We start from the raw sequence: 21,743 nt of genomic DNA, 5'->3' as shown, positions 1-21,743 counted from the left end.
AGCCGGCGACGATCGCGCGGAGGTCTCTGCCCCGAGGCGCCCGCCTTCGCCCCGTTTGCCTCGCCGCGCGGCAGCGGCGGCTCCCGACCTGGCCGCCAGAGGCGCTCTAAGCGCGCAGCCGCCGTCCCCGTCGCGGAGGCATGCCGGGAAACGTAGTCTTCCCGCCCGGAGTCGGCGCGGCCGCTCTTCCGCCTCGCCTCCCCATTGGCCGGGCCGGGGTTCGAGCCGCGCTGATTGGCTGCGGCGTCGGAGGCGCCCAAGTTTGAACCGGGGAGGCGGAGGAGCGCGGCTCGCGGAGGAGAAAGAGGCAGGTAAGAGGCGGTGGTTCCCCAACTGAGCCCCCCAATTTAGCCCCCGTATGTATCCCCAGAGTGTGTGTGTCTTGGGGGGGGGGATATCCCGCGCATAAAAAGCTTATTTAAAAACATCCGGGGGCAAAATAATAATAATAATAATAATAATAATAATAATAATAATAATAATAATAATAATGTCCTGTGGTTGCAGGATGGGGGGGGACACACACCTGGCTCCTGGCCTGGGTGGAGCAGGGACTCCGAAATCCTCCTGATGCGTCCTCAGCATCCCGCCCCCCCCCCCGCTGCCAAGCCCAGCTGTTCAGACGTGACAAGGGACCCGACTCGGGGTGGCCAGAGGGGAACGAGACCCGCCGGGAAGAGCCAAGCAAGGGGCCGAGGGCCATGTGGGCAAGAGGGACAGGGGCGCCCCTGGATCTCGCCACACCTTGTCCGTGGTGGTTGGATCCTGCTGCGGGAGATGGTGGGGAAGAGGCCCTTTGTTCCTGGGCTCTCTGAACCCTCAGGGAGAGACCCTGGCGAAGTCGGGGGGGGGGCGCAGTTGAAGTAGCACGCCCGCAAGATTTGGTCCTTATCAATATCACCATTGCTGCTGGTTGCATGTTCATCTTCCAAGGGAAAGGATAATCCCTGCTTTTCCCCCTTGTTCATCTAAATGTTTGGTCAATATCTTTGTTTTCTCCTTACTCACTTTGAGCCCCGCCACTTTGCCATATTCATCCATCCTCATCAGTAATTTCTGTACACTGTCTTTTGGCTCCTCTACTGTTATTAACGTATCGTCGGCAAAGGCCCTAAGTTTGTATGAATTTTTTCCTAATTTTATACCTTTTATTTCCACACCCTTCCTTATTACTTCATTCAGTACCTTATTACTTCATTCAGTTCCCTATTACTTCATTCAGTTAATATAAATACTCCAAATTATTTCCTTACCTCAAATTTCCTGTACTATTTCTAAAATTACCAGTGTTCTTCAGATCCTGCCCATGTTTACCTGGGTGGTTTAGCCCTCTTGAGCTGGGGGCTGATTTAGCCCAGCTCTGCCCCTTCTCGGACAACGTTTTGTTTCCCGGTCTCTCCCCCTAGAACTCATCTCCTCGCCATGCCTGCGAAGAAGAAAAACTCGAGGGCCGCCAACAAGAACTCGGTCAAGAGCAAAAAGATGGATGCGTTCATCAAGGATTTTAACTGGGGAGGTAAAACTGCTCACTTACTCGCCGGACGCAGGGCTGCTCCTTCTGCTCTCAGCTTCATGCCAAATGAAACTGTCGCTCTCGTGATGCCATTATACGCACTTCTTACATTGAGTAAACCTCCAGAAGGCCCTCGGAGCTGGACCTCAGTGTCCCGCTAAATGATGGGGGTGGAGATGCTCCTTCAGGTATACAGGACCGAGGCCGTTTAGGGCTTTAAAGGTCAGCACCGACACTTTGAATTGTGCTCGGAAACGTCCTGGGAGCCAATGTAGGTCTTTCAGGACCGGTGTTATGTGGTCTCGGCGGCCACTGCCAGTCCCCAGTCTAGCTGCCGCATTCTGGATTAATTGCAGTTTCTGGGTCATCTTCAAAGGTAGCCCCACATAGAGCGCATTGCAGTAGTCCAAGCAGGAGATAACAAGAGCATGCACCACTCTGGTGAGACAGTTTGTGGGTAGGGAGGGTCTCATCCTGCGTACCAGATGGAGCTGGTAGACAGCCGCCCTGGACACAGAATTAACCTGCGCCTCCATGGACAGCTGTGAGTCCCAGGCTGCGCACCTGGTCCTTCAGGGGCACAGTTATCCCATTCAGGACCAGGGAGTCCCCCACACACCTGCCCGCCCCCAAAAAACAGTACTTCTGTCTTGTAAGGATTCAACCTCAATCTGTTAGCCGCCATCCATCCTCCAACCGCCTCCAGGCACTCACACAGGACCTTCACCGGTTCTGATTATTATTTTTAATATTCTGTTGGGAGCCGCCCAGAGCATAATAAAGTGTTGTTGTTGTTGCTGTTAAAATTTATAACTGCATGGTGATAACGCAGCAGTTTGAGGGCTCCCTTGGGCAAAAACTGGAGACCACCGCCAAAGTTAGGAGCAAAAAGCAGCCAGTAGGCTTGGTCTTTATTGGAGAAATTACTGTCGCGACAGGGCTCCCACTCCTCAGCACGAAGGAAAGATGGAAGCCCCGAGAAGGAAGTGCCCCCGACTTTTATTGCCTTCCCCCCTTCCCACATAGATACACCCCCAAATTACATCAGACTACATTAAAGATTTCCAGGACGGGAGGGGCTAGGAGCAGAAACCTGAGTGGTTTCACACCTGGGCTACCCCCTCCAGGTAGTGAGGCACAAGAAGACAAAAGGTGATATTGCCCTAGGGTAGGGCCAAGCACAGTCCCATTGAGTGGAATCCACTCTGAAGAGGCAGTCCTTTATTAAACAGATTTCCATGTCTGGCAGAGTTGAGGCGGGAAAATCCTGTCTTCCTGCGGACGTGGGGTCACGCTTCGAGGATTATGGAGGAGGGTGAACAATATGGAGGAGGCAGCCCTGAGCTAGCCCTGCTGGTTACCGGTGGCAGGGAGTCATACACAAGTCAGAAAAAGGTCCAAAAGTACATAGAAATAGAGCGGAAACATTGTATAAAGGAATTGATACATTTGTGATTGGATCAGTCACGGTCGATTGAAAACGGAAACAATGTATTTGCACCTTGTCAGAGCTGTCAAAGCAGAGAGCCTGCAGTACCAGCGGGCTGGCCACCAGGGGCGCTATTTAGAACCGCCATTTTTTATGAATGAATGGGATCCACGGAAGGAGAAGAGACGGGATCTTCGGGCCTATTTTCCTCTTATTTACGAGGACGGCCTCATGCAATAAAGGGTGTAAGGTTCAGGGAAACTGTGTGTGGTGCTTATGTAACTTGTGTGGGGAAATACTGCAACAATGGCATCCCATGGAGCTGCCATGTTGGGAGATTCAGGACAGAGAGTTAAACCGTGGAACTCCCTCCCACAGGAGGCAGTGCTCGCCATCAACTTAGATGGCTTTGAAAGAAATCCTTGCAGGAGGGGAGGGCTATTGAGGGCTCTGCTCCTGAAAGCCAGTTGCCTGCAAACCATGGGGCGGTGTGGGGAGAGGGCTGCTCTTGCTTTCAGATCTTGCTTTCTGGTTCCCCGTTGAGGGCAGCCGGCAGCCCACCGGGAGAGGAGGAGGAGGCAGGCCCCCCTTGCGGATCCGGAGCCCCTCTCTTCCTCGTGCCTCTTCCCTGCTTCCTTCCCAGTCAAGTTGCGCATCGAGCGCATCCGGATGGAAGAAGAGGTTCTCCTGAAGGAAATCGACAACATGTACAACATGGAGATGGTCTGCCTCCCTGTGGCCCTGAGGGACATCAACTGGCTCAGCTTCTACGGTATTTTGCTCTGAAACTCACTAGGCGTCTGAATGGGAGGGGGGGGAGCTTGGTTGGGGGGAGAGTTCCCGGGGTCTTGTGGCCTGGAGGTGCTTCCAGGGGTCCCAAACGTCCGAAGCTTTCGCAGAAGATCTGGTCTGCGCAAGAGCAAAGCAAAGAGGGAAGGAAGCTTTGGGGAGCAGGAGGAGGAGAAGGAGAAATATATTTCTAGCCCTCTTTGAATGTCTCTAAAGTAAAGTTGGCGCACTCATTTTGGCTCCCCCCCCCCAAGGCGCACTGTTCCATTGTCTCCCCCCGAGGCCAATGAAAAGCAACTTGCCCTCATTTATTTAGAGGGAAGTTTTTAATTTGTGACTTTGTATTGTATTTGTTGGAGGCCGCCACCCAGAGTGGCCGGGGAGACCCAGCCAGATGGGCGGGGTATAAATAATAAATTATTATTAAAATTATTATTATTCTTTCTGTACTGCCACATCCAACCTACTTTTGGACTAGAAAGCATCGATTAAAATAAAGCAAACGAATGCAGACAAACGTTCAGGCAACCGATCAAAACACGGAACAGCCGCAAAGACCTGCCGGCTCAAAAACGGAGGCGTCTGGAAGTTGGCAGCGAGGGGGCCTCTGCCGAATCTCTGCTGGGAGAATGTCCCTGTGTGGGAGAGGCAGTATTTCCTAGTGGCTAGGACCTGGGAGAGAGCCGAGTTCAAATCCCCACCTGGGCCTTTTGCTCAGCTGAACCTGAGACCTCGCGGGGTCGTTGTGAGGGTCAAACGCCGGAGCTGCTTGGGTGAAAAGGCGGGTTATCAATGTGATGGACAGCGCAGGCCCTGTAAGCTCCTGGCGGAGGCCACTCTGCAACACAGGCAAGGGGCAGCTCTTATCCGGATCCCTACCGCGTGGCATGTGGCACTGAGAAATCCCCCCCCCCCCCGCGGCTGGTTGCTCACCTCCTCCTTCCCTCGCGGAGTATAAAGCTGCCGCTGTTCTTTCTCCTGTGGTTGGTTTCCGGTTTTGTTCTGATCACGGCACTTGCTTTCTCTCTAGGTGTGGCAGGATGCGAGCAAGTCCTGGAGAAAGCCGTCTCGGTAGGTGCCCCCCCTCTCCAATTTCCAGGTGGAGCTTGCAATGTCCCCCCCCCCCCGACTGCTTCCTCCACAAAACATCCCTCCCTCCGTCCCTCCCTTCTTTCCAGTGTGCTACACAAGCCTTCTGTCTGTTTTCTCAGGTGGACTTGGACATGCTGGAGATCAACAAACTGGCCTCTGAAGCTATTCAGACCCCTCTCAAAACGGTCCGGAAAGGTCAGTGAAGGGCCGCCTTGGGGGCTGGGGGGCCAGAGCAGTCTCCTCTGGCGAATGGCGGCTCACCCTCCGTGTGCCTCTTGTGTTTTGGATGTCTCCCAGCCAAGAGAGCCCGCCAGGCCGCGGAGACCATCGGCGAGGAATCGGGGCCGTCTTCTCCTCTGCCTGCGGGAAAGAGGTCCAGGCAGCAGAGCGAGGATCCTGCGGCAGCCCAGCCGGGAAGCGAGGCTCTTCCAAAAAAAGAAGGGAAGGTGAGGCTCAGGCGGCCAGGGGGGGGGGAGGCACACCAACATACCTGCCGACACCCGCGAGACTTTGAAAACAACTCCATGGAATTGTGGGGTTGGAGAGGATCCCAAGGAACTGAGATATACAGGTGAAACTCGAAAAATTAGAATGTCGGGAAAAGGTTCATTTCTTTCAGTAATTCAACTTAAAAGGTGAAACTAATATATGCGATAGACTCATGACATGCAAAGCGAGATGTGTCGAGTCTTTATTTGTTATAATTGGGATGATTATGGCGTACAGCTGATGAGAACCCCAAATTAACAATCTCAACTTTGGGGTTTTCACCAGCTGTACGCCATAATCATCACAATTATAACAAGCAAAGGCTTGACATATCTCGCTTTGCATGTCACGAGTCTATCTCATATATTCAACTCCAGTAGCTAATGAAAACAAATGCTTACAATAATTGACTTTTCCACGATAATCTAATTTTTCGAGTTTCACCTGTACAGTGGTACCTCTGGTGGCGAACGGGATCTGTTCCGGAGGCCCATTCGCAACATAAAAAGCCCGCAACCTGAAGCGCCGTATCTGCACATGTGCGCGGCATGATTCGGCGCTTCTGCGCATGCGTGCACGCCAAAACCCCGAAGTAACCTGTTCTGGGTTCGGCGCAGAGTGCAACCCGGAATCGCGTAACCCGCAGCGAACGCAACCCGAGGTTTGACTGTATAAGCTAGGAGCCAAATGGCACCTTAAACCTAGGTTGTATTTGCCAGGGGGTTGGACTAGATGGGCCTTGGGGGTCCCCTCCCAAGCCACATTCCTACTGTCTCAGCTACATTGCTTGACTGTAACGTCCTCTCTCAACGATTCCCTCACCCCGGGATGCAAGGAGGAGAAGCTCAAGCGGGGAAACGGAAACGGCATTAACTAGGGCCTTAAGGCAGAGGTTTGTAAACTGTGGCTGCCAGCCTGGGGCCTCGAAATCTCCCCGTGGTCGCAGTGGGACCCGCGATTTCAAACACTCGTTCTCGTTCTTGCCGTTACTCGTCTTTCTGTGCTGCTTTGTATTTTGAAGAAGGAGCCTCAAAATGACCCTCGGGGTTCCCTTTCCATTCTGCAATTCTAGGGGGGGCGGCAAGAGGCACGTGGGGGGTGGGGGCTGCTGGAGTGCAAAAGGGTGTGCCCCCCCCCTCTGGATCCCTGCATTGCTGGGAGCTGGACTGGATGACCAGCAGCTGTCAGGGTGGGGGCCACCCACATGCACCCTGTGACACGTCCCCCACCACCCGCACCTCTTGACTCCTGCTTTTCAGCAGCCTGGGCTAGCGGCCCCCGCGGGGTCCATTCCGTGGTTCTGGCATGCGCCACTCGCACCCAGCACATCATTTTCATATAATTCTCTGTGAGTAGGATACATGCGGTAAATTTGCAGCTTCTGTGTTTCAGGCAAAGCCGTCCGCCCGGAAGCCCAGGCCTCCGTCGGCCAGGTCTACTCGCTTCAGCAAAAGGTAAGGGCAGGTGTGGGGTTGGGTTGGGCAGGTGGCTCCCTCCTCGTCCCGGCTGTGGGGTCGCTTTCAGGACCTCCGGCCTCGATGCTCTCGAAGGCCCCCGGCCCTGGTGGCTCCCCGGCTGGAGGCAGCGATTCTTCCGGATGCCGCTGTCTGGGAAGCGCAGGAGCAGAGAGCGTTTCTCTTGCGCACCTTCCAAGCGCCCCGGGAAAGGGGACATTCTGTTTCCTCGCACGAGATCGCGGCGGCCGGTTTGGGTGTTGCGCTCTTTCAGGGCGATGATCTCACACGGTGCCCAGAAGACGCACGTCCTGGTTTAGGGTCCGGAAAAGTGGGGCGGTGGTCCATGGCCCCGATGCAGCGGTTGGGCTCCTCTTGCAATTTTGCATACCCATGGTTCTCTTCTAATTCTTTTTAACAGGGGAAGCAAAGTGAAGTTTGTCACCCCGGCCAGACAGGCGACCCAACAGGGCGTGGTGGTGGCGCCCACTCCCAAGTTTGACCCCAGGTGAGCCCCCTCCCTGCCCACCTGGGACCTGTGTGTGCATTGGCAGGGACCATGCTCTGAGAGCTGCTGCGGCCGAGGCTCCAGGTGGGGGGCCTCCTTGGCTTGTTTAACATTTACCTTATTTTTCGCTCCGTAGGACGCACTTTTTTCCTTCTTAAAAAGTAAGGGGAAATATCTGTGCGTCTTATGGAGCGAATGGTGGTACCTGGAGCTGAATTGCCCAGGGGCCAAAAGAGGATCATGCTTTTTACTTTACAAAGAGAAAAGGGGGTGTTGAAAGGACCCCGCTCAGCAGCTGATCAGCAAGAGATCGGGAGAGAGATAAGAGTCCCGGCTCCCTTTCAGCCCCACCCTCCTTTGTTGAATGTGCTGCAGAGGGAGGTTGTTTGTTTCCCCAGCGACATGGGACTGGCTGATAAGATTATCTGTCTGGAAACTGTAGAAAAGGCTCCCTTTCCTTTAGAAGCTGCAAAAATGTGAGTTGAACCCCATAAAAACAGAGCTTTTCCCCCTTTGCAAAAGGAGCTTTGCTTTTCTGCTTTTGCAAAAAAGCTGCAAAACCTTTAGCTGATCCTCAAAAAAAAAAAAAAAAACCACCAGGGCTTTTCCCTTTGCAAAAAAAAGCTATAAACCTTTTAGCTGATCCTCAAAAAAACCAGGGCTTTTAGAGGAGGAAAACCAGAAAAAAAAAATTGTTCTTGTTTCCTCCTCTAAAAACGAGGTGCGCCCTATGGTCTGGTGTGCCCTATGGAGCGAAAAATACGGTATTTCATGAAATTTACAGAGATGTTCTTAGCAGGTGCTGGAAAAGGTAGCGGGGAGGCACCTGCTTGATCTCAAGAGGCAGGGAGTTCCGAAGGCTCCGTGCTGCCGTATAAACGATTGAGTTCTTGCAAATTCAGAGCAGGTATTACGTGGCACCTGGAGCCGGGCCCATTCCGCCGACTGAAGGGGTCGTGTGGGCGCCTGTGGGGTAAGGAGGGGGTCTCGCAGGTAACTGGTCCCAAGCAGTTAAGGGTTTTCTATGCTAATGGAAAGGCCTTGAACTTGGCCCAGTCGCAAACGGGAGCCGGTCTCAGTCCCAACCAAAGAGTGGATAGCCAAGGTGATGGAGTATGCCGAAATGGCAAAGATGACCGGGAAGATCAGACACCAAGATGATAAGAAATTTACTCAAGGGTGGGGGAAAATTATAGAATATCTTAAGTACCACTGTAGATACTTAAAAACGTTAGCAGGATTGTTATACAGCGGACGCTCGGGTTGCGGACGTAATCCATTTGTATCCCGCAGCACTGCATCTGCGCACACGTGTGACGCAATTTGGTGCCTCTGCACATGCGCGAAGCGCCGAAACCCAGAAGCAACCCGTTCCAGTACTTCTGGGTTTGGTGCGGAGCGCAACCCAAAACAACATAACCCGCTGCATTTGCAACCTGAGATATGACTGTAACGCTTATAATGTAATGTGATTTAAGGTGAAAAAGGAGATAAAATAGATTAGGAAAACGTAATTGGATGCAATAAAAATAGGGGTAAATTGGAAACCGGGGAGGGGGGGAATCTGAGGGATTCAAGTAATCCCAGAGGTGTGGAAATTAAAGGTGATCTGAATGTATAAGAATATTCTTTTTAAAAATGGAAATAAAACATTAAAAAAAAATGGTGCCGATCTCTGAGCCCAGGTGTCGTCTGCTGCCGTGGCTTTGCAAGAAATGAGGGAGAAAGAGGACCATAAACCTGTGACGGAAGCCCTCAGGGGCGCAAGGAGCACTGAGAATTAAAAGTTCCACATAACACACACACACACCGCCTCCCAAAAAATCTATCAACCAATCAGATGCTACTTGCCCCAAATTTCTTGCAGGCTGTGTGGGAGAGGCAAAGGCAAGTTTCCTTTTCCCCACCAAGCGGAGACGAGAGAGGCTGCCTTTGTTTTGCCTTCCCTGGCAATGGGTGCGCCAGGGGAGCTTCTCACGCAGCCTTCCGTCTATCCGTTCCTCTGCAGCATCTTCAAGACGCCCGGCCTGCGGACCCCGGCGGCGCACGAGCGAGTCTTCAGCGTGTCCGCCAACGGGAGCCCCCTTGCCGACAGCAGCGACGTCATCCTCACGATTCCCTCCGGCCGAGGGGAGGTAAGGCCCGGATCCGCGCCCCGCAGCGCAGCACAGGAAGCCCAGGAGCAGGGGAGACGGAAGTGGGGGGGAGGCGGGCACAGGTGCCGGGCGATCATCGTGGTCCCTAGCGGGCGGCGAAAGCTACTTCGGCTGGTAAAGAGGGCTATCGATGGCCAGAGGGGCTCTGCTCTGACTCTACGGTCGCAGGTGGCGAATGCTTCTGAATCCCAGTTGCTGGGAAACCGCAGGAGGGGAGATTTGCTCCTGCGCTCGGATCCCATAGTGGGCACCTGACCGGCCTCTGCGGGAAGAGGGTTCTGGACTGGATTAGCCCCCAGCAGGCTCATCTTCTGACGTCCTGGAACCTCCAGCGCCAGAGGCAGTCTACCTGGCTTCCTAGGGGAATTTGGCCGCTGTGGGAACAGGGACACTGGGCACGATGGACGCCCCCCCTTGGGCCTGATCCAGCAGCCAAGAGGCTCCTCTTAGGTTCCTGCGTTTTGGCACATGCCCACCTTGTTCTTTCGGATCTGCGGATCCCGCCCCCTTGGAGCCATTCATCTCTCACCAGCCAGGGGTGGGGGGGCACCTGCCAGACTTCCTTCCGAAGCCTTTCCCCTCAAATTACAAGCGGCCACGTGGAGTAACTCCCTTCTGACTGACCGAACCCAAAGGGTGCTCATCAATGGCTCCTCTTCATGCTGGAGAGAAGTGACTAGTGGGGTGCCACAGGGTTCTGTCTTGGGCCCAGTCTTATTTAACATCTTCATCAATGACTTGGATGATGGGCTTGAGGGCATCCTGATCAAGTTTGCAGATGACACCAAATTGGGAGGGGTGGCTAATACCCCAGAGGACAGGATCACACTTCAAAATGACCTTAACAAATTAGACAACTGGGCCAAAGCAAACAAGATGAATTTTAACAAGGAGAAATGCAAAGTACTACACTTGGGCAAAAAAATAAATAAAAAAAATGAAAGGCACAAATACAGGATGGGTGACACCTGGCTTGAGAGCAGTACATGAGAGCCAGTGTGGTGTAGTGGTTAAGAGTGGTAGACTCGTAATCTGGGGAACCGGGTTCGCGTCTCCGCTCCTCCACAAGCAGCTGCTGGGTGACCTTGGGCTAGTCACACTTCTCTGAAGTCTCTCAGCCCCACTCACCTCACAGAGTGTTTGTTGTGGGGGAGGAAGGGAAAGGAGAATGTGAGCCGCTTTGAGACTCCTTCGGGTAGTGAAAAGCGGGATATCAAATCCAAACTCTTCTTCTTCTACATGTGAAAAGGATCTAGGAGTCTTGGTAGACCACAAACTTGACATGAGTCAACAGTGTGATGCAGCAGCTAAAAAAGCCAATGCAATTCTGGGCTGCATCAATAGGAGTATAGCATCTAGATCAAGGGAAGTAATGGTACCACTATATTCTGCTCTGGTCAGACCTCACCTGGAATACTGTGTCCAGTTCTGGGCACCACAGTTCAAGAAGGATACTGACAAGCTGGAACGTGTCCAGAGGAGGGCAACCAAAATGGTCAAAGGCCTGGAAACGATGCCGTATGAGGAACGGCTTAGGGAGCTGGGTCTGTTTAGCCTGGAGAAGAGAAGGTTAAGGGGTGATATGATAGCCATGTACCAATATAGAAAAGGATGTCATATAGAGGAGGGTGAAAGGTTGTTTTCTGCTCCAGAGAAGAGGACACGGGGCAATGGATTCAAACTACAAGAAAGAAGATTCCACCTAAACATTAGGAAGAACTTCCTGACAGTGAGAGCTGTTCAGCAGTGGAATTTGCTGCCAAGGAGTGTGGTGGAGTCTCCTTCTTTGGAGGTCTTTAAACAGAGGCTTGACAGCCATCTGTCAGGAATGCTTGGATGGTGTTTCCTGCTTGGCAGGGGGTTGGACTGGATGGCCCTTGTGGTCTCTTCCAACTCTAGGATTCTATGATTCTCCTCTTGCCCTTCCCAGAGCGTCTGCATCCGAGCCAGCGAGCTCTCCAAGGTGGACCTGCGGCGCTTGGACTCGGAGGTGCTGGGGAGGGTGAAGAAACTATCGGTAAGTCTCTGCCGGGGGGGGGGGGTGGGCCGCCTCGCTCCTCCTGCCTGGAAGCCCCCCATCCCCTTTCCCAGGTTCCTTCCTGCCTTCTCTGGAGTGGGGACAAGAGGGTCTCCTCTTGAGCTGGAAGAGCGCAAGGGTTGGCGGGGGGTGGGATCCTGCCCTCGGCTTCCTCCCGGCCCGTTCCTGATGGGGGAGGGGAGTAGTTTGCAGATTCTCCCCTGGAAGAATATGCACCCCGCCCTCGAGACCATTCCGTTGTAACTGTCCAACCTCCCAAAATTTCAACACCTCTTGCGACTGTTTGACTCATTTCTCTTTTAACAGGACAAACTCTGCAAACACCTTCCATACCTCCTCGAAATCATTTCTCCTGCATATTCCCTTCATAGCACATGTTAATTTATCGTGAATAGCTATATCCCACACCTCTTTATACTGTCCTTCCATTTTATATTCCCCTTCCACTTTCTAGCCATAACAACTCGTGCAGCTGTCAATGAATTTGTGAGCAAGCACCTTCATAGCCTGCGAACCGTCCACCCCTTCGTAAATTGATAATCATGCTACCACTGGACCCTTTGCCCAAAAAAACTTGTACATATTTACACCCCCAAGACATGTGACCATGAGTCCCGGGAGAGTTGCCCTTATGCTTAGCTCCAGCTTGCAGCTTTCCCATAATAGTTATCTGGCTGGCCACTGTGAGGGCGGGGTGTTGGGCTTCATGATCCAGCAAACTCCTCTTCTGGTGCCCTTGGGGAACCTCCAGGTCCAGGGGCAGTCTATCTGGGTCCCTGGTTTGACAAGGACATTTGGCCACTGTGAGGACAGGGTGCTGGACTCGGTGGAGCCGTCCCCTTTTTGTGGGGCTAGCCCTCCCATGCATCTCATCCAGGGCCCACTTTCCTTCCTGCATTGCAGGGGGCTGGGCTAGATGACCCCTGGGGGTCCCTTCCAACGCCTCTGTGGGAGGGGAGGGACGTTCTGCCACTTAACTTTCCTCTGCTTCTTCCTCCTCCCAGACTCAACTTGCGCAGCTCTGCGGCGGCAGCGTGCAGAAGAAGTAGCGACCGGGAAGCTGAAGCTCAGGCGCCGCCGCTCTAAAAGACGCCGAGAATTTGAATCTTCTGCCGCTTCCTATTTAAAAGGGGGGGGTTTCAAAAGTCCCCATCTCAGCCAAAGTTTTCTCAGCATTCCCCCCAAGTGAAGCCCTCTCTTTCTTCTCTTGCAAGACGCAGGTCGGTTCCCTGCATCCTCTTCTTTCCCCGATGAGTTTGAGTTTGACTGGGTGGGTAGAAGGGTGCAGGGGTGCTTCCTCCGCCTTCCAGCTCCTGGCTGCTCCCGGGGGGGACGGGCATGGAGCTGATGAGGACGGGGCCTCTCTCCCCTACGGATGGGGGTCAGAGTCCCTCTTGCCGCCCCCGCCAGGGCTTCTCTGAGTCTCCAGTCTGGCCAGATTCCTTCATCTTCTTTGCTTTCCTGTTTGGAGCCAGAGGGTCCCCAGGCAGAGGCCGTCCTCGTTTCCCTGGGGGGGGGGGATTGGATGGAGGCTGCTGGACAGGAGCCTCCCTGGGTAAAGAACAGGATTCTCACTCTGTCTTTCTACACGGTTATATTGTTTGCAACTCAAGGAAAAGCACATTTTGGAACATTTCTGTCCTTTGGCAGGCTCCTGCTGAATCCCTCTGAACCAGACCCCCCCCTCCCCTTTTACCATTCTGTTTTGGTGTATAGAAATATTTGACTTGTGTGTTGTCGTTTTCCGCCAGGTCTTAGCTACTGTGTTAATTTAAAAGCCGTGTCTGGTGTTTATTGGCTGAATAAAGTTGTCCTGTTTTTGTTCATAAGGTCCAGATTGTTTTTATCGAGCAAGTCCTAACCCCTTAGGCCTGGGGTGGGAGTCCCCACCCCCTGGGAGGGCAGGAGGATCATCTAGGGGGCTCTGGAGGCAGCAGTGGTGACCAGGCTTTGGAAAATAATTATAATAATTATAATAATAATAAATTTATTTGTATCCTGGCCGAGGCTGGGCTCAGAGCAGCTAACATTATAAAAACAAAACTGGAATCACTGGATTAAACTCAATTGGTTTGTGAATGAATGGGCAACTAATCTAATTTATCAGGTGTGGGCAGCACAGCTTAGCGGTGGTTTGGTTCTTCAGCCCTTCATTCAGTTTGCCATTTCGGCAAAGTCTAGTAACTTGATTTGCCATTCCTCTCCGATAGGAACTCTTTCTTCTTTCCATCTCTGGGCTAGTAGGGTCCGTGCGGCTGTTGTTGCCCACTGTTACGAGACAAATCTGGGTACGAGGCTATTCAGCTACCTGGCCGCCAGGCAAAAAGCCTGCAGGTTCCTGAGGAGAAATAAAAAGGAGTCCAGCCCCCAACCGGAGCAAAAGCAAAGATCAAAGTTTATTGCGCAACAGGTTCAAGTCAGGACTCAACACCTGGGAATAGGTTGCAAGAACTTTTCAAAACTTTTCTGGTTCCCACAATGCATCTTGTTATAATTATGTCACTACTACATAGGTGAAACGTCAGGAAAGGGGCGGAAAGGGGAGGGTTATATGTGATTAATATACTGGTAGACAAGATTAACACGGAGGAAATGAAATGCAAATCAGTGGTAAGCCCTGATGTATTCATCTTGAGTGTTACTGGGAATAGAACAATGGGATTGCCTGGCCAGGTCTATCACCCTTCAGTGGGTCCAGAGGAAGGAGATATGGCCTGTGTTTAACTGTCAATTGCCCTCTGGAATGTCGGCTGTTTTCCTGTGTCCGTGCCTTCCTACTCGATGGATCATGGCAGAGGCTGAGCAGTCTTGAAGCCCTCGACCAAAGTGGCAAGATGGCGGTGGAACCAAGACTCTGGGAATTTGTGTACTGCTCACGTAACAATGTGTCAGGGGCAAGGGGACATTGTCTAGAGGGGCTCCCTTGAGGGCATAGATTCGTTCCTTGCTGCTCAGCTTGGGAGGAGACTTCGTTTAGGTGACACCCCCCCCCCCCCGAATTCCATAACACTGCATTAAAAAGTATTGTCTGCTTCTTTGGGATACCAGTACCTACAATTCCTAATTTTAAAAAGCTGCTTCTTTTTTTTAAAAAAAAGGTTATTTTAAATAATTTCCCCCCAGTTCATTATATATCATTTCTCAGAAAGCTTTTATTGCCTTACACGACCACCACATATGCTAAAAGGTACCTTCATCTTCTTTACATTTCCAGCAGGTATTTGTGCTTGTTTTATACATTCTTGCTAACTTAGGTAAAGGTAAAGGGACCCCTGACCATTAGGTCCAGTCGGAGACGATTCTGGGGTTGCGGCGCTCATCTCGTGTTACTGGGAGCCGGCGTCCAGCTTCCAGGTCATGAGGCCAGCATGACTAAGCCGCTTCTGGCGAACCAGAGCAGCGCACGGAAACGCCGTTTACCTTCCTGCCGGAGCGGTACCTACCATATTTTTCGCTCCATAGGGCGCACCGGACCATAGGGCGCACCTCATTTTTAGAGGAGGAAACAAGAAAAACGTTTTTCTGGTTTTTCTCCTCTAAAAGCCCTGTTTTTTTTGAGGATCAGCTAAAGGTTTTGCAGCTTTTTTTGCAAAGGGGGAAAAGCAAAGAGGAAAAGCCCCATTTTTATGGGGTTCAACTCACATTTCTGCAGCTTTTAAAGGAAAGGGAGCCATTTCTACAGTTTCCAGACAGATAATCTAATCAGCCAGTCCCATGCCGCTGGGGAAACAAACAACCTCCCTCTGCAGCACATTCAACAAAGGAGGGCGGGGCTGAAAGGGAGCCGGGACTCTTATCTCTCTCCCTATCTCTTGCTGATCAGCTGCTGATTGGGGTCCTTTCAACACCCCCTTTTCTCTTTGTAAAATAAAAAGCATGATCCTCTTTTGGCCCCTGGGCAATTCGGCTCCAGGGACCACCATTCGCTCCATAAGACGCACAGATATTTCCCCTTACTGTTTAGGAGGAAAAAAGTGTGTCTTATGGAGCGAAAAATACGGTAGGTCTTTCAGGACCGGATTTTATATGGTCTTGGTGGCTGCTCCCAGTCACCAGTCTAGCTGCCACATTCTGGATTAGTTGCCGTTTCCGGGTCACCTTCAAAGGTAGCCCCACGTAGAGCGCATTGCAGTAGTCCAAGCGGGAGATAACCAGAGCATGCACCACTCTGGCAAGACAGTCTGCGGGCAGGGAGGGTGGGCAGGAGCTGGGACCGAGCAACATTTTCATATAATTTTCTTTCAGCGTACAACATGATGGGAATTTCAAGTCTGTTTTCCATAGCTCAGAGGGTTTGAGCCCCACATTGCGCAGAAGATTCCTGCCTTGCTGGGGGTTGGACTAGATTGGGGTCCCTCCCAACTCTACAATTCTCTGAATTAAGCGTGCCCTCCACGCCGCGACCAAACCCCTCTCACAGTCGGAGCCTGGCTCCCGATCCCTTGCGGCAGAGCATCCCAAGGACCCTCCTGCGTATCTCCTTGGTCTTGACGCTGTAGATGACGGGGTTGAGGACTGGGGGGAGGAGGAAGTGCAGGTAGGAGAGCAGCAGGTAGACCTGGGGAGACGCCTTCCTCTTCTTCCCAAACCTGTGCAGCATGGAGAGGCTGAGGAGCGGCGTGTAGAAGAGGAGAACGGCACAGAGGTGGGAGACGCAGGTGTTGAGGGCCTTCAGGCGCTCCTTCCAGGTGGCGATGCTCAACACGGTCCTCAGGATCAGGCCGTAGGAAAGCAGGATGAGGACGAAGTCCAGGCCCAGCGTGGAGAGGAGGACAAAGAGGCCGTAAGCGCTGTTGGGGCGAGTGTCCGAACAGGCCACCTTGAGGACGTCGGGGTGGACGCAGTAGGATTGCGAGAGCGCCTTGACCCCGCAGTACCTGAGCCTGCGCAGCATGAAGGGCAGAGGCAGGTGCAGGATCACGGCCCGGAGGACGATGGCCAGGCCCATCTTGCCGATGGCGGAGCCGGTCAGGACGGAGGCGTATCTCAGAGGGTTCCAGATGGCCACAAAGCGGTCAAAGGCCATGGCCAGCAGGATGGCGGACTCTGCGACCGAGAAGGTGTGGATGAAGAAGAGCTGGGCAAAGCAGGCCTCGGCCCTCACCGCCCCGGAGCGCAGGAGGAAGATGCTGAGCATGGAGGGCAGCGTGGAGGACGAGAGCGCCAGGTCGGCCAGCGCCAGCATGGCCAGGAAGAGGTACATGGGGGCACAGAGACCCTGCCCTGCGCGGACAGCGGCCAGAATGGTGGAGTTGCCCACGAAGGAGACGAGGTACATGGCGCCCAGTGGGAGAATCAGCCAGCTGTGCGCAGGGCCCAGTCCAGGGATGTCCCTCAGGATGAAGATCTGCGGAGTCTCCTCTCCCTCCGTCCAGTTGGAGAGGGACATGGTGCCTCTGGCATCGCGCCTGGGGATTTAGAGCAGAGGGGGAACATGGCGGAGCTGGGGAGCACTCCTAAGGAAATCCTGCAGGATCAGACCAGGGGTGCATCTAGACCTAGAATCGTGGAAGTGCACAATTGGGGGGGATCTCAGGGGTCCTCTAGTCCAGCCCCCGGCAGGAAGCACAGCTTGAGCATCCCAGACAAGGGGCCATCCAACCTCTGCTTATAAACCTCCCAGGAAGGAGAGTCCACCATGCCTTCCACGGTCAAACAGCTCTTGCTGTCAGAAAGTTGTTTTTTCCCCCAAAATGTTTAGACAAAATCTCCATTCTTGTAACTTGATGCCATAGGTGCGAGTCCTACCCTCCAGAGCGGGAGAAAATAAGCTTGTCCCCTTCTGACAGCCCTTGAGATATTTGAAGATGGCTATCGTACCTGCTCTCAGTCTCCTTTTTCCAGGCATCCTGTTCTCACAGGGGCCAGACAGATGCCCATTATGGGAAACCCGCCAGCAGGATTTGAACACAAGAGCAGCTCTCCCCTCCTGCGGTTTCCAGCAACTGGGATTCAGAAGCATCGCTGCCTCTGACCATGGACGGAGAGCAGAGCCAGCCTGGCTAGGAGCCATCGATAGCCCTCCTTGAATTTTCCCAATACTCTTTTAAAAAATTGGGGGCTATCATTGCCTCCTGTGGGAGGGAGTTCCACAGTTTAACTCTGTGCTCCATGAAGAACGACTTCCTTTTCTCTCTGCCCTGAATTTTACAATGTTCAGCTTCAATGGATGTCCACAAGTTCCATCATTATGAAAACAAGAAATGCAGAGACAGGATAAATAAGTTCTAACGACTCTGCAGGTCTATTAGGAAAGGAATTATGGGGGGGGGCTGGCGCTATCGCGATGCTGTTTTGCAAAGCTACAGTGCGATCCCATTTGGAATGCTTCCTACAGTTCTGGTCCCCTCTCCTCCAAAAGGAGTTGGAAAAGATGCAGTGCCCCTTGGCCTCCCACAATGCCCCTCTTCCCTCTGGTTAGCTTGGGTAGTGTGAACCCCTAGCGTCGCCCAAGCACGGAGCAAGCCGGTCTCTGTGTGTCCAGGTAAAGATAAAGGGACCCCTGACCATTAGGTCCAGTGACGGACAACTCTGGGGTTGTGGTGCTCATCTCGCATTAATGGCCGAGGAAGGCGGCATACAGCTTCCGGGTCATGTGGCCAGCATGACTAAGCCGCTTCTGGCGAACCAGAGCAGCGCACGGAAATGCTGTTTACCTTCTCACCCAAGAGGTACCTATTTATCTACTTGCACTTTGACGTGCTTTCGAACTGCTAGGTGGGCAGGAGCTGGGACCGAACAACGGGAGCTCACCCCGTCGAGTGGATTCGAACCGCCGACCTTCAGATCGGAAAGCCCTAGGCTCAGTGGTTTAGACCACAGCTTAGAGCTCATCAAAATCAAAATCCCACCGCTTGGATTTGAACCGCCAACTTTCTGATCGGCAAGCCCTAGGCTCTGTGGTTTAACCCACAGCGCCACCCGCGTCCAGCTCACACCCAATTCTCCAGCTATCGTTCTCCTACCTGGCGACCAGGTGAGGCAGGTGAAGGAATACGCCACCCATGAGCCTGCTGCAACCAAGCTCCTTCTCTTGGGATGCTGAGGAGGACATGTCAGTGGCCAGCGAAGGTCCTTGTCGTACCAAGAGGCTTGTCTGACGGCTCTCTTTAATCCTAACCCTCACTGAGGACCACAGTTCAGCCATAAGAAGAGCTTGCTGGGTCAGGCCAAGTGGAGCCCATCTGGTGCAGCATTCTCTTCTCACAGTGGCCAACCAGATGGATACACTCAAGCAAGACCTGAGCACCCTCTGCCCTCCTGCAGCTTCCAACAACTGGCCTCCAGAAGCATCTCTGCAGAGCAGAGCCATCCTGGACAAAGGCCAGATCCAGAGCCTTATCTTCCACAATCCTCTTTCAAAGTCATGTAGGTTGGTGGCCATTCCTGCCTCACCCGGACAAAGCCCCAACACACACCAAGTCCTTTCCGCCCCGGCCTGTGGGTGCAAGTGGCTGTCCACAGCCTGTGTGACTTACTCGAATCCTTGCAAGAGGATCAGGTGGAGGAGGAATCTTGTGCCAGGAGGGACGGCCTCATCTCCTGCCCCTTGCAGGGTTTATAAGCCGTTTCACCATCTCCCGAGTGGGGGCCTCTAATGGGCCTGGGATTTGCAGGGGAGGCGCCTGGGCTCTTGGAGCGGAAGCGTTCAAGCTGCCTTTTCTGGTTTGGAGAAAAGGCAGCGAAGGAGAAACACACCAGAACTCCTGCGCAATGTTGGGAGAGTGAGGACAGAGAAAAGAAAGTCCTTCTTTGGCTTAAACTATGGGACTCCCTGCCACTGGAGGCAGGGATGGCCACCGACTTGAATGGCTTGAGAAGGGGAATGGAGGGTTCATGGAGAAGAGGGCTTTCGATGGCCACTGGCGAGGGTGGTCTGGGACATTTAGCCCCTAGAGGCGAACCCCCCGCTGGCTCTCTTCCCTGCCCCTCACTGCCGCAGGTGTCCTCCTCTTCCTCCTGCTCCTCTGACATTGCATCCCCCCTCTGCTGCCACGTGTGTACAGTTGGCCCACCCCTTACGTGAGGGTTTTTTTGGGGGGGTTGTCTGCGTGCACAAAACCAAAATCTTGCAAAATCAAGAACCCCCAGAACTGCCCCTGCCCCCAGCGAGGGAGAGGGCTGCTTCCTGGGCTCTGGGAACATCGTGGGACCTTTCCCGAGGCCTGTGAGCAAGAAAAGCTCTCGGGGGGGGGGGCAAGTGGAAGCAAAATGATAAGTCAACGAAAAGCAGGAACCATGGGCTCCCCCTGTTCTCCATTTATTCGTTTATCATTGCAGCCCTTCCAGGCACACTTTTCAGAAGCCAAGCGCTGATACCCAGGGCCATCCCAAGACATGTTGGCACCTGGTGTGAATGGCAAAATGACGCCCCCTCCTCGCTAGGGAAGAAGGGAAGGGGCGAGCATCCAGGAAGAAGGAGGGAAAAAATATCCTCCTCAGGATCTGCTGCCCTGCAGATCCTGCCACCTGAGGCACTTGCCTGCTTCACCTTACCTCTTTGGCAGGCTGGCAACGGTTGGCATCTAATCAGAGAACTGTCGAGTTGGAAGGGACCCCCGAGGGTCATCCAGTCCAACCCCCTGCCAAGCAGGAAACACCATCAAAGCATTCCTGACAGATGGCTGTCAAGCCTCCGCTTCAAGACCTCCAAAGAAGGAGACTCCACCACACTCCTTGGCAGCAAATTCCACTGCCGAACAGCTCTTACTGTCAGGAAGTTCTTCCTCATGTTTAGGTGGAATCTTCTTTTTTGTAGTTTGAATCCATTGCCCCGTGTCCGCTTCTCTGGAGCAGCAGAAAACAACCATTCACCCTCCTCTATATGACATCCTTTTATATATTTGAACATGGCTATCATATCCCCCCTTAACCTTCTCTTCTCCAGACCAAACATACCCAGCTCCCTAAGCCGTTCCTCATAAGGCATCGTTTCCAGGCCTTTGACCATTTTGGTTGCCCTCCTCTGGACACCTTCCAGCTTGTCAGTATCCTTCTTGAACTGTGGTGCCCAGAACTGGACACAGTATTCCAGGTGATGTCTGACCAGAGCGGAATACAGTGGTACTATTACTTCCCTTGATCTAGATGCTATACTCCTATTGATGCAGCCCAGAATTGCATTGGCTTTTTTAGCTGCTGCATCACACTGTTGACTCATGTCAAGTTTATGGTCTACCAAGACTCCTAGATCCTTTTCATATGTACTGCTCTCAAGCCAGGTGTCACCCATCCTGTATTTGTGCCTTTCTTTTGTTATTATTATTTTTTTGCCCAAGTGTAGTACTTTACATTTCTCCTTGTTAAAATTCATTTTGTTTGCTTTGGCCCAGTTATCTAGGGGACAACGTTTGCCCTCCTCCAGTCTGCTGGCACTTCGCCTGTTCTCCAGGAATTCTCAAAGATTACTGCCAGTGGTTCTGAAATCACCTCTGCCAGTTCTTTTAATACTCTTGGATGTAATTCATCTGGCCCTGGAGACTTGAATACATCTAAATTAGCCAAGTATTCCTGTACTACCTCCTTACTTATTCTGGGCTGTGTTTCCCCTGCTGTTTCTTTCCTTTTCAGAAATGAATTAAAACAATTTTAAAACAAGTTATTCCTAGTGTTTTGCCACTAAGGATCTCCTTTCTTGCCATTCGAATCTACTGGTTCAGGGGAACTGCTCCATCCCTTTGATCAAATGAGAGTCTTCATTTCTAAATTGGAAGGTATATGAACAGTACGCAGATTAGCACATGAAAACTGAATGTGTTCACACGATTCACCAACAGTAGCCGGGTTCAGTTAGTTTGACCCGTGGTTGTGCCAGAACATCCCAGGATTATAATACAAGCAGCAAATAATTTAAAATCTAAACAAATGCTTTTTAATATATGTAAATAGGTAGAATATTATATTACACACACACACTTACACATACTGTATTTTTCCATGTGAAATTCAGAAAATGAGGGGAAATAGTACAGAGTTGTTGGGCTTTCGGGGGAGGGGGGTTAACCAAAATCGCTTGCCCAGCCTGATCAACGCATGGGTCATGCAACTCAAAAATCCTATGCCTGCTCGCCAATCAACTGCCCATTTGCCGCAGCAACAGCCAATCGACAGCAGCCCTTGACACAGACACCAATCAACAACAAGCCCCAATTTTTGAGATGATTTCATAGGGAAAAAATCTCGTCTTATACATGGAAAAGTATAGTATATACAAATAATGGCTCACTTTGCATTTGTAGATGCAAAGGGATTTGACAGGAAGTCGGATTTGTTGAA

General features: G+C 52.4%; 4 protein-coding genes across 4 annotated transcripts in view; 2 read left to right on the top strand and 2 right to left on the bottom strand.

The window, feature by feature from the left end:
- LOC117044871 overlaps window positions 1-21,743 on the top strand; it is a 628,087-nt gene that overhangs the window by 463,803 nt on the left and 142,541 nt on the right. The window lies entirely within an intron of this gene.
- Window positions 1-21,743, bottom strand: part of LOC117044870 — an 878,236-nt gene that overhangs the window by 819,762 nt on the left and 36,731 nt on the right. The gene's annotated exons all lie outside the window — the stretch shown is intronic.
- On the top strand, window positions 238-12,532 carry CDCA8 (cell division cycle associated 8). Its single transcript, XM_033145710.1, has 11 exons — window positions 238-311; window positions 1,407-1,516; window positions 3,586-3,714; window positions 4,762-4,802; window positions 4,943-5,018; window positions 5,121-5,269; window positions 6,705-6,766; window positions 7,188-7,274; window positions 9,283-9,409; window positions 11,361-11,447; window positions 12,473-12,532. The coding sequence occupies exons 2-11, from the start codon at window positions 1,423-1,425 to the stop codon at window positions 12,515-12,517; spliced, it is 897 nt and encodes a 298-aa protein (XP_033001601.1). The 5' UTR covers window positions 238-311; window positions 1,407-1,422; the 3' UTR covers window positions 12,518-12,532.
- LOC117044869 (olfactory receptor 51G2-like) lies at window positions 15,883-16,857 on the bottom strand. The gene has a single exon (XM_033145646.1). It carries the CDS (start codon window positions 16,855-16,857, stop codon window positions 15,883-15,885), a length of 975 nt encoding a protein of 324 aa, XP_033001537.1.

Source organism: Lacerta agilis, chromosome 4 (assembly GCF_009819535.1).
Source record: "Lacerta agilis isolate rLacAgi1 chromosome 4, rLacAgi1.pri, whole genome shotgun sequence".
NCBI classification, from domain to species: Eukaryota; Metazoa; Chordata; class Lepidosauria; order Squamata; family Lacertidae; genus Lacerta; species Lacerta agilis.
Note: the sequence above shows the minus strand (reverse complement) of the source record. Positions and strands in the feature narration are given on the sequence as shown.